The following is a 12,852-nucleotide window of genomic DNA, read 5'->3' on the forward strand; positions in this document are numbered from 1 at the left end:
TATGGATGAGGTGTGAGGCAGGCATGAGTCAAACATCTTCATCATCTTCATCACATAATTGTTCTGGAGGCCTTTTAGTACTTATGTGTGAAATTATGACACCCCCAGTCTCATTGTTATCCCTATACGGATCTAGAGATATTCACACTTTTGGGCACTAATGCCATTGTCTGACGCTAACAGGGGTGAAATGATGAGATAAGATTAAGTGGGGGTTGTTCACGATGGATTGGTAGTTGGGTGTCATCACTGTAGGCCATTACTAGCTGTCAGTTACGAAGAATGTGCCCTGAATCTTCCCATTGCTGCATTCAAAATCATTGAACTGATCACTGAAATTATGGCAATATTATAACATGCTAAATTTTTGGTAAATCTGACCAATGTACCCTTGTGCACAATGGGTGTCTAAAGTTAAATCCACCTTTACAAAGTTTAATACTGTAAAACATTCAGCTACTGGCAGTATACCTTGCATTTCTGGGCCCATATTTTGTTGTTTGGGTGGTGTATTTTTCTTACTTCTGTGGATAACTGGCCAAATGTATTATTTTCAGTGCAGCTAATATGAGTTTAATGGAATTCACCTAGCTAAAACGTCAATGGTAAATGCCCGGTTTTGGTGTCAGCACCTCAGAATCAAAGAGCGAGGGCTTCTTTCTAGAGTCATACAGGGAGAAATCCATAGTAGAAGAACTAGATATCCCAATTTCTCCACTGACAGTAGCGTTGATAGACCAGAATGCAATGCAGCCACAAGAAAAGTTTTTGTTTTGAGCAAGGGACACAGCTCATGCTTTTCCTTAAAAACTTTGGCTCTTGCTATCACTATCGCCATTCCAAGGCAGACAAGGCAGGTTGAGGGAAAGTGGGTACACCAAAAAAGTAAACTACCAACACTTCATCATAACTGCTGGAATGTATTTAACATCAGATTGGTGATCCATTTTATCCGCAAAGTGGTGCGGGCCCGTTTGCGTATCAAAGAGACCGACTGCTAGATATTCTCCCTCATTATCTGGGCCTGTTGTTGTGCCAGCTTTAATAATACCGCCGTCTCCGCCGCCACCCGCCGCAGAGACCTCTCTTCAAAGCAGGTCATTTCCTCACAACACATATTCAGACAAACAATTACCTCTTATCAGGCTGTGGCGGGTGACACCTCTCCAGTCTTAGGGGACACTAATCTACGCTGCCTAAACACTTCTCTCTCAGCGTCCACACAACCAGCCAGCGCCTCCATTTGTGGAGTGTGTGCGTGCGCGTTGTTCCTACTTTGCCGGGGCCATTACGGAGGGTGTTGGCTTAGCAACTGTCACAAACACTTCACAGCCACTCAAGACCCAGAGAGCGAGGCACCTTCGACGCTTACTTAAAACCCTGTGGGGAAAAAAAAAAAACGCAGCCCCAGAAACATCCCGTAAACTCCCAACACGCAAAAGGAAAACACCAAGAGGGACGAAAGAGTGTGTGATAAGGCTGTCGGTGTCAAGTGAAAATACAGTGAAGTGAAGCCGCACCAAGCTTATATTTTTACTGGGTGTGTGTAGTGTGGCTAAAACGACTGCAATCCTCTACTCCGCCATAATAACTGCAATAGAAAAAGCTGCTAGAAACACACGAGTCGGTCACTGCCACATCACACTCAGTGGTCAGCGTCTCGTGCGCGAGCGCGTGCTCACGGCAAGAAAACGAGTGTGTCCTTTTCCCCCTGTGGCCTGTGGATGTTTATAAAGGGACTGATTAAGGACTTTGGTCTGTTTAGATCTCACAGGATGTATGTGAAGTTTGCATGTTTCAGTGACAGGCCCTACATGAAAGGCGATACTCCGTGAGCGAGACCCCTGGCAACGTTGTGGGTAATTCATTAAGTTGCCGAGCTGACAAAATCCTCTAATGATTTTCCAGGACTGGCTTTCAAAAAAGAAATTAATTTCCTAAACAAAATCCCTTTCCTGCGTTTCTAGAGAAACCGTTTTGAGGTTAAAAAATTTGGCGCAGGCATGAGAACGTCTTCCAAAAGAATGCAAGTCAACATACATGGTTGCAAAAGTAAATATTGAATGATGAAGGAAACACTTATTTTATGCAATGATTAAGTAAGATTGGGTTCTTGCTGCATGTTTTATGTCTTATGTATTTAATTTAATCTCTGTGGTAAACATATGACCTGTAAATGACAGAGGTCATGCCAACCCAAATCATACCCTCCACAATATCCAAGCATATTAAAAGACCTCCATCTTGTGGCCACATCTGTTTCTTCACTGACAGGAGGAGAGCAGTGGACTGGTGGAATATATATTGAATGTATTATTATGGACATACATGTATACGTATGTTTGTATGTATGTAACTCCTGAAGAAAAACAGATGATGATTTTTAACAACTAGCTTGTGATTGCATAGCTGTGGGCACATTTAGATTTAGACTGCCCAACCACAAATCAGATATGCATTTGTCCTTCCCTTATACTTGCCTATTTTAATCTAGAGCAAGTGACAGATGACTGCTCTCTTAGGAAGAGTCCTATGATGGAGGAGCCCACTGAGCACTAGACATCATCTGAAAATACATTATTACATATTTAAACAATGCATAAACAGCTGTAAATATCAAAAATATGCACCAGAGAAGTCCATACGTACAGGATAATTCTTTATTTTTGTCATATACTCCAGAAGACGTAGTAGATGTCTACTAGACTTTCATTTTTAAACCCTATGTAGCCTAATTTTAGCCTAGACGTCCATCACCATTTAGACGTCTTTCAAACAGCTGGGCTAATCGACGTCAAATTGCTCAGTGGAAGGTTTGCCTCAGGTGTGTGATACTAGATAAAAAGAACCCAACAAGAACTTGCACAGCGATAGTAGAGGAAGAAATCCAAAAGAGGCCAGCTGATGCACGAAAGTACTGACTTTTATTTACATAAGGTGCAAAAGTGATTAAAAAAAATGCAAAAATTATCTTATATCTTTTTTGCACCAGTTGGCCTCTTTGGGATGCATTTGCTTTTTCTTTTTTTTGTTTTGAAGTTCTTGTTGGATTCTTTTTATTTGTTTTATTTTTTTATATAGTAGATCATTTACAGTGGCTATATTGTAATTAATTTTCACCACTCCATAGCCTATGAAAACAGTGTTTCCTTGTTATTGAGGGCTAAGTAGTACTACTGTATGAATCAAATGCTATAATCTGGTCAACAATGGCACCTAGTGGCCATAACCTTATATTAACCAAAACAGTAAAATGGGCTAAACCAGTGGTTCTAAATCCTGGTCTTTGGGGTACAGAGCCGTGCTGCTTTTCATTCTAGCCATCTAATCAGTGACTGATTTACACCTGGGATGCCAGGTGAATACAATTAACTACCTGATAGGATAGAAATCCACCAGTGTTCTGGGTCCCGAGGACCCGCTGGGCTAAACCATGCACAGCTGGGACACTGACTATATCAGTGTCAAATAAATTAGTACCATCGGTACTAGCTGTAGCTACTCCATGCTGCATATTTCATTAGTTTTCTTGGTAATGCGGAAGTAAATACAATGCGAACGACTCGATTTTCATTAAATAATGGATCACATTTTGTTTTTTTCCCAGTCACAGAGTGATCGTACGGTGTCAGAAGACTTGGATTATGCTTCACAACCTACAGTATATGGAGTAATTTTATGGTTATTTTTTGTTATTTTTGGAACTCTTGTTTTGGAGAAGGCTGCTACGGAGTCGTGCTGGGAAGTTCTGGGAGTGTTATATGGATTTACAAACTTCACTTGAGTTTCAACTGGCATGGGGGTGAGTAGATAATGACTGAATTTTTCGATCTATTCCTTTTAAAAGCCTAAACTGCATTGTTTTTCATTTGAATTAATCACAATTGATTTATCATCAGGTTTAGCTATTATTTGTCAGGTGTATGTAGATAACATGGTTAACTGAGGAAATATCAAAAGTATTCAAATCTGGAGGGAGTGAATTAACCTGAAACCTCTATTAAAATGAATACGGTGCATTTTATGGTATGTTACTTTTCTTTTGACCAAAGTATTTTAGCTGTGACCAGCAAGCTATATATAAGTCACTGTATCAGTCAGTCCGGTAGTGTCAGTCTGTCAAAAAACTGACTCATGAACCCATTTACATGATGCTATTTGACATGGTCAATTTAAAAAGACAGCATTCTAAGGTAGATATTCCAAAAAGTCACACCCCACACCAAAATGAATTCTAATTTGATAACACTGATTTATGTTGCACACAGTCAAGAATAGACTTGAGGTCATTGATAAGGGCCTATGCATGAACATCCTTATTAGTGACTGCACAACCTACACTTGTCACACCGGCCCCAAAAGTAACCTGCACCAGTCTGGTCGCAGCTTGTCATGAATTGTATGCTTGTTTTTTTTTGTTTTTTGTTAGGGACAGTGGATGGTAAAAGTTAAAGGTTTTTCACTACTAAGTCTCAATACCTTGACATTTCACAAGTTAACTATGCAGTTTATATTTTATATCAACATGAACATCTTTTTTTTTTTTTTTTTTTTACATACATACTCCTTCTGTAATGAGACATGTATATATTTTAATTTTCATGACCTGAAAAACTTTCACTATTTATTTTGCAGCTGGGCACAGAGGAAACAAGTACGTGCTAAAGCAATGGTGAAGGTAGCATCAAAAGTGTAGGAGAAAGGCCTGACTTCAGGAAATTTCATTACATCTTTTTTTACCAATGTCTCATTAGAGAGTGAAGTCAATGTGTTCAAACAACTTCTTCGGTTGCTTTTGGGGTTGATTTTTGGAGAGCCCACTGGCCCGTTAGGCCCTGTTAGAGCTGCAGCAACACGTATGTTGTTTTGGTCTGAATCGATCAGTATGATGGAAGATGATGGGACAATGGGGTTCAGGCCATTAGTCACTCACAGATATGCTCCAGATCTGCATCCCGTCAGCGTAGCCGATCATGAGGCAGAGGGGAGGGTCAGTCGTGCCACTGTGCATCTCCATGAACTCTGGGTTGCGGGAAGTGTCTGTCCAAACAGGGAAGAAAGACAGAAAGAGAAAGCAGTCAGAGGACATGCTTAACCATCCAATACTATGACTTACAACCTGCAAATATATTCATGTCTCCAACCCCAAAATGGATCCACATCAGGCCGTGATCACATAGCACACACATTTTTCATGAAATTCCACAAGCAAAATTTCTGTCAACAAGACCTTCACAGAAATCATTCCTCAGCTTAGTTCCTCTGTCACCTCGGGCATGACAAGGAGTAAAGCTTCGACATGTCAAGTAACATTTCCTAGTTATCCGACATCAAAAACTATACAGATAAACAAGGTTCCAGCAGCCTCACAGACTCAACAACTGTCAGACTGAATTAAAGACCTGGCGCACGCAACTTTCTCTCAGACATGCAGACATCTGTGATACAGCAGGACTCTGAAATGAACGATCAGATGGTTGACAAAGAGCAGCCAAAGGCCCCGTCATGTTACATTGAAAGACAGTTGTTGTGTCATAATATTTTCTTCTAGGGACATCTTTGCGAGGGGCCACTTTTTTTTTAAACATACTTGACTTGGCTCCAGGAACAAATCAAATCAAGCCCCAGTCAAATATGGTGCAATGTAATTTCACTTGACTCTCAAAATGATATTGGTTTTCATCCACAGGAATCTTTTCTAAACGGAGCCGAAAAACAAGTAAGGCTCTGCTGATATCAAAGTCATAATTTTTACCATCTGAGATCACAAAGACGTATTGACAAGTAATAGTGGCTAGTGCGAATTTCCCCATTTATCAGCACAGATGTTATACAAAGCACTAACTTATGGGAAAATGTGGGGATTGAAAGTGAATGAGCAATGCCCTCTCATCTTCAGTGTTGTTTAGTCGATTGCGGTCGTGCTGGGCAGCTCCCAGTACAGACTGTGTGGAACTGTGTGAATGTGGAGCAGGACTTTGCTGAGAAAGCGCATGGAGGTCAGTCAACTTTCCCTGAATAAATTAAGGTTTGAAGCTGCTCAAGGCAACTTTGCACTGTGGCGGACCCCAAGTGGCAGCGGGGAGATAGCTGAACTGTTGAAAGTTTGGAGGACTTTATAACCCAGAAATCCTGTAAGGTGGCATCAGTAAACTACATGTGTTCTTCCTAGTGTGTGGTGGAGGTGGTGAAGAGGTTCAGCTGTCATTGGTGAGTCTGGCTTTCTCTGGACGGAGCGCTCCCTCACTGCTGTTTAAGAGACACTTTTAGAGGAGAAGATTTCCCACCAGTGTCCATACCTGACACCAGAATTTATTTAGGGCAAGTAGGACACAATTACATCCTAATTAGTGGGGATTGGACGCTGTTTTCTATTGCAGCCACCCTTTGTGATTTAGACTAATAGACTGGTGTATTTCTATTATGAAAATCTTTCCTAGTGCAGCTTTAAAGACCCACATTGGTGACTTTAAATTCAGTTTAAATCATCTTAAATTCACTAAAAACATCATAGACGTCATTTTCACAAACAAATACTGGTTTCATGGGCCCCCATTTTCACAACATGCTAGCAAATGAAAGCAAAAATTACCGGTGAATAAAAGTGGTGGCTTCTTGCAGACTGTTGCTTATTTGAGCTGAATGAAGTAATGGCATTAGTTGTCAACCTAGCAATCTCAGTGAACCCACAGCGTTGAGTCAAATTCAAAATTCAATCCATTGCTTACAAATACTGAATCTAAACGGGAGCGGTCAAAACTTCCAAATGAAATAGCCAAGCTCACTGTAAATTGTCCTCTTGGGATTTCTGCAGGTGGACACCCTGGTGTTCAGCTATACAATGACAACTATCTGCCATGTTTGATTAGTGAAAAGCAAAATCATTCACTTCTTAAAAGTAACAACTAGCCTGTAACAACAGACCGGTTACACTTGCGCGGTGAGGAGATCGGTGCATTCGCTGGGATTAGGAAAGAGGTTTTGGTCATTCAATGTATATTCAGAATATCACAAACCCTGATTTTCAATATTCATTCATGCCAATTTAGATAGAGTATTGTATAGAGATAGGTCACTTTTCTGACCAAGCCACCCAATGTAGGAACATTTGAGTATATTCGCACAAGATGAGTGTGGAGCTCCTGTATGCAGTTTGTGACTTAACTAATGTTTAGCAATCACTCCTCTAGCTATTCACAGACTTACCATTGATGTCAGCTTTCTCAAATCGGACCCAAATGATTTTCTCTTTTTCGTCAGTTGGAGGAGCCCCAGTGTAGGCCTGTCATTAGAAAAAGACAGAAAAGAAAGTGGGTGAAAAAAACAACATCCATCATCCAAATGGGCATCACCAGGGCAAAAAAACTGACTTTTGACCTACAGGGCAAAATGGTAAATCAAACAATCCATTAGCTACATTCAATATTTGACCAGCCAACAAGATATTTATAACAGAATACGAGTAGATTAACTTAACAGACACAGGTAAAATGTACATCCTTTTAGCTAGAGGCTGGGGTATACTGTATCTCCCATCCTAATGAAAGCCACTACTTTTCAGTCAGATATCAGTTATATAGAAAATAGTAGGTGAGTGATCAGATGACAGAGAAAAGTTACCTGCGGCACAACATCTTGCAAGAAAGTCACCACACTTTCCATGTAAGACTGCTCCCTGAGATGGCAAAAACAAAGCGTGTTATGAATAATAATAATGCATTGAATAATTACATCTCACCTCTCACCTGAATGCTTATTTCAGATCGGTATCTGTGGTTGACCGAGCAGCCATGAAGGTGTTCTGACTCATTGATTTTCAAAACAAGTGAGCTAAACTAATTGATGACACCAGTGAACTCATGGCAGCTCAATTCCACGTGGAGCTTCGGAAATACAGTGACCAAAACTATCAGAATTATCAGAGACTCATTAGTCTAACCAACAGCCAATATCATATCATATGACAGCTATCAAGTTTCTGTAGTTCTTTATAAACTGCATTTAGAACTTGTCTACAGTGTTGACAAAGGGCTTTTTCCACAGGCAGGGGGTTCCACAGTCTTGGGGACCAGGGACATGGACATAGAGATCTAGGCTACATTGTCTTCAAGTGATTGGCTGAAATTATTATAAATCAAACAATACATTCTGAGGATTTTATAATAAAAATGAGATTGTTGGCCTTACGTGGCAGCTTGCGCTCGCACCACAACCCCTCCAGCACAGCGACTTGGTCTGCGTGGAGAGTCGGACGCCATTTTGTCTCCTGGGTTTTTATCCTGCAGTGGTAGAAAGAGACATGAGATTACATAATCTTAAATGAGAGTAATGATTTGATCAAAGGACCGAGCAAGTTTCGCAACGTCTTAGGTTTAATACTCTGAATCAACATAGACTCCAAAGTAGGACACTGTCAGAAATACTCCTCAAGAGCCAAATTTGTGCATCACTTTCCACAGAGAAATCTATCATCCATGCAATAACATATGAAAATCTTTACTCCCAGACATACTGAATAATGTTTATTTTGACCCCAATGTGTATCAGCAGGACCCTAACCCTTGTAATTACATCCCGTAATTCATAATATCCTGTACAAACCATGACAATTTCAGGTCATGCTTAGGTTTAACCGATATAGGATTTTGAGGGCCAACACCAATACAGATATTTTTCGATTGAATTTGCCGATAGCTGATATTTTGTGCTGATATTCAACATCTTAAAGACAGATCATGCCTAAAACTTCTAAAATATTACAAGTGTTACATGTTTCCCCCAGAATTGTATACTTGTCAAGGTGGAAAAGCCTCTGAAACAGCATTTAGACCATCATGGGACAGAACCTCTCCACTGAAATCCAGGATAATAACAATAATAGCATATCCATGCATCCAGTTCTCTGGTAAAATAAAGGTTAAATAAATACTTGTCAGGAATCTGCTCAAAAAGTCTCATTAGAATCAGTTCGGGTTAAGGGGTTCCCATAGACAACTGGTGATGTATTGATCAATTCTACAATATGTAATCAATCAAGCTGCATCATATCAGAGGTGGACCACACTGACTGGACCAGATTTGATTTTTAATAAGAGGACAAGATCGGCAAACCAACACATCTGCCTAAACCTCGACTGAACAAAGCTTATGGTTTATACTTTCCATTTTGGTGGGAAAGATGAAAGGTTGGACTAGGGCTGGGCAATATATCAATATTATATCGATCGTGATCGTGATCGTGATATGAGACTAGATATCGTCTTAGATTTTGGATATCGTAATATCGTGATATGTCAAAATGTTGTCTTTTCCTGGTTTTAAAGGCTGCATTACAGTAAAGTGATGTCATTTTCTGAACTTACCAGACTGTTCTAGCTGTTCTATTATTTGCCTTTACCCACTTAGTTATTATATCCACATTACTGATGATTATTTATCAAAAATCTCATTGTGCAAATATTTTGTGAAAGCACCAGTAGTCATCCCTACAATACTGTTGCAATATCGATATCGAGGTATTTGGTCAAAAATATTGTGATATTTGATTTTGTCCATATCGCCCAGCCCTACTTACACTGACATTTAGCCCACTTTGTAGAAAATACTGAGATATATATCGTGTATCGCCATTCAGCCTAAAAATACCGAGATATGATTTTTGGTCCATATCGCCCAGCCCTAGGTTGGACTATACATCATGACAGTTTGCATTTAGAATAAATCATGAGTTACCAGGCAGGTCTGCCTCCGATCACTATCAGCCTCTCTATTAGTTCCACAATAGGGACCATTTCACAGCGACACAAGCCTTGTGTCAGGGCTACTAGCTCAGTGATCATGAAAACAGCGTGGCAGCAAACAACTAAGCAGCCACAATAGGTTCTGTTCTCTCACATGGAGAGACCGTGGCACCAAATTATGTTCAAAAATGTGGCAATTTAATGTGCCCTTGCTTATCAGCAAAAGTACATATCTCATAAAAATATGACTTAAGATCTTCTCTAAAACATTAGGTGCCATGCTGTAATTCGGCATAGAGATAACCCATTTATTTCACTACAATTTCAACTTTTAGAGTTGGGTCAGACGCCTCACGGTGTATTCTGGTGGAAGCAGACTGGGAATAGCAGCCAAACCAATACTTTAAGTCAGGGATAGGCAACCATGTGCCATGGAGGGCCGACACTATGCAGGTTTTCATTCCAACCAAACAGTACACGAATTAGCATACCTTCAACCAGAGAACTCATCAGTCAAATCTCCTGGTGCAGAAAACCTGCCCTTCATGCACATGCTTGCCTATCCCTGCTTTAAGTTAAATTTTTACTGAAATAAATCCTACTTGGTGGATTAGCTGTCGAAGAGTTGCTGCTAACAAGTCAGAGAAGATCTCTTATATTTTATGAGATATATATACTTTGGCTGATTATTAAAGCCACACCACATTATAAGAAGAAGAAGCTCTTGAGTGGAGTTTGGCATTGAGTTCTTTCCATACAGGAGTGAACTGCGTGTATCAGGGCTGACACGTTAGCAAACAGTGTATTGATTTTGGAGATGTGCTGCAAGTCAAAATAATCCTCACACTACTCAGATAGCCAAACGCTTACACAACGATATCAACAGCAACAGAGAGACAAATATGGGCTACATGTTATCATAACTAGCGTTAGCCTGCCTGGAGTGATGCAAGTGTGCTTCTCTTGCAAACCAGGCTAAAAAAAGCTGGGCTGTTAGCCTCAGCTACACACACACACACAACACGTATTCTAGCTTGTACAACTGGCTACCAGCCTACACTCAAGGGCAATATTTCTGGCAACTGTCAAGCCAAAACAATACACAGCTGTTGGCTAACGGTAAAGTTGTTTAGATAGATGAGGACCCAGTAGCTAACTAGCTAGCTAGCATTAGCTGACCAAACTCCCTTGTTGTGCTAAAATGACACCGTTTCAGTGCCGAAACAACAGTTACGTTTGGCATATTTAATCAAGATATTATCTTTAAGAGACGAGATACGAACCGGGGTGTTGTACGTTAATAGTCACCTAGCTTCTGGACTTGTTTGGTAGATTGAAGGAGCTCTCTACAGAAACGTCAAAATAGACTGGGAGGTTTGCGGAACTGTTTTGTTTAATTGAAACCCAATCAGAGCACACAGACGGTTTCAAACAGTCAATGAGCGGACAGCAGAGGCGGGTCTTAAAATGCTTCACCTATCAGAAACTGGAACAACCTAGCCTCCAACATGACTTTTAGACAGGATAAAATGTAGTTAATTGCCTGTTCACAACGTTGTGTTTTTATTGTAGCTCTACCGTTATGACAGAAGAGACTGTCATTATGTTTTGCGAACAACAAGCGATCATACCATCGACTGTAAAACAAGATCATCCCCGTTTGTTTACAATGTGGTCTCGCGGGATTGCACTCGGTAAGGTTTGGTAAAGGTTTGTTTACAATGTGACCTCGCGAGATGATGGACGGCTGGTACGCATATGCTACATTTATGGTCCATGGTAAAAAATGGTAGATATGAGCTCCTCTTTGAAAATACCGTTCACCTCAGCTTTCAGAGGTCAAACGCATGTAAGCATTATATTATCAGGTACATGCTACTTGCGAGTGAGGGAACTCGGGGTTTAGAGAAGGACCTGATTTCTCCGACTTCCTGAATTCTTCCAAGTCGTTGCTTTACCACAATCCATATTTCCCATATGACTTGAATGCAGCAGTAAGCACATTAGCGCCTATAACAGAATGTCGCCTCCTAGCGTAGTGAAGTCTTATCAGGCTCTTATGTTTCATTGCTTACATGGATATATTTTGACAAGGCCAGATAAACAACATGGCTCATTCCATCTGAAATCAGACAGGCTGTCACTTGCGTCTCCGAATCGCTCAATTTTCCTTGAACACATTCTTTAACCAACCATGATAAATATGGAGTCCGGGCCCTGAATTACAAGTAGTTTACAAGAAATACTGGAGAATGGCCACTTTTTATTGGGATAATAATTTCAGATAGCAGTTTCTCTTACATAACTAAAAATCAAGCTGTTTATTGATTGAACCTTTTATAAATGATTTGTGGTGGATCTTCGGTCGTGGAAAATCACATGGGCATATTTATTCAGCCTCAGAACTTTCAGATTGCACAGATATTTGTATGCTAGAAATTTGCATTATCCTTACGAAACTCTCTCATGGTAAAATTACTCTTCCAGTTATAATCTCCGTTCCAATGTATACTTTGATGAAATATTGCCTTTGGGCAGCAGGGGCCACCATTCTCAGTCAGTATTGAAATTAATTGTAAAATATGGCAGATAAACAACTGGTAGGCCTATAATACATAAAGACCCAGTCTGACACTGATGTTTTGTTTTTTTGTTCAAATTTTAATTTTGGGGTCATCTTTGTTCAGCAGGCACTCAGTGGAGATATTATAAATAACACACCAAGAACTGAATTATATTTTACACTATAAAACACCTGGTTGTCTCAATTACATTTATTTTTGGGAATTATATAATCCATTCACTTTCTGTTATATTTCGTTCTATCAGAAGTAGCTGTCACCAGACACAAGATGCACTGTAATGTAGTGTAATATCTGTCCAAATTTCCAGGTGTTTCAGTCACATATATTTGCACTTACCTGCAGACCTGAGCTAAATGTCACTTGCTCTTCTCTGAGCCATAAGAACAAGGAGCTAGAGCCATTTTCCCCTCTAGGCATGAAAGAAGTGTGCCATAGAGTTGGTCAAGTTGGCTTAACATTGCTGGCAATGGCGAGTACCGATTTATAACCTACTATAGTAAGACCAAGTGGAAGTATAGCATATACCT

The 12,852-nt window shown here is 40.1% G+C and overlaps 1 protein-coding gene across 1 annotated transcript in view; it reads right to left on the reverse strand.

Moving 5' to 3' along the window:
• The window catches only part of LOC139667101 (BCAS3 microtubule associated cell migration factor-like), a gene marked incomplete at its 3' end in the record, with an annotated part of 56,336 nt that extends 45,224 nt beyond the window's left edge, over positions 1-11,112 (reverse strand). Inside the window, exons 1-5 of the mRNA XM_071546507.1 lie at positions 11,024-11,112; positions 8,188-8,279; positions 7,621-7,675; positions 7,207-7,282; positions 4,934-5,040 (exon numbers count right to left, since the gene is read on the reverse strand). Of these exons, the coding sequence (XP_071402608.1) occupies positions 4,934-5,040; positions 7,207-7,282; positions 7,621-7,675; positions 8,188-8,258 (309 nt within the window). The remainder of the gene's footprint in view (positions 1-4,933; positions 5,041-7,206; positions 7,283-7,620; positions 7,676-8,187; positions 8,280-11,023) is intronic.
• Between the last annotated feature and the right edge of the window lie 1,740 nt (positions 11,113-12,852).

Source organism: Centroberyx affinis, unplaced genomic scaffold (genome assembly GCF_046629955.1).
Source record: "Centroberyx affinis isolate AG114_WGS23_722 - 3 ecotype Tasmania unplaced genomic scaffold, CSIRO-AGI_Caff_v1 ptg005297l_1, whole genome shotgun sequence".
NCBI classification, from domain to species: Eukaryota; Metazoa; Chordata; class Actinopteri; order Beryciformes; family Berycidae; genus Centroberyx; species Centroberyx affinis.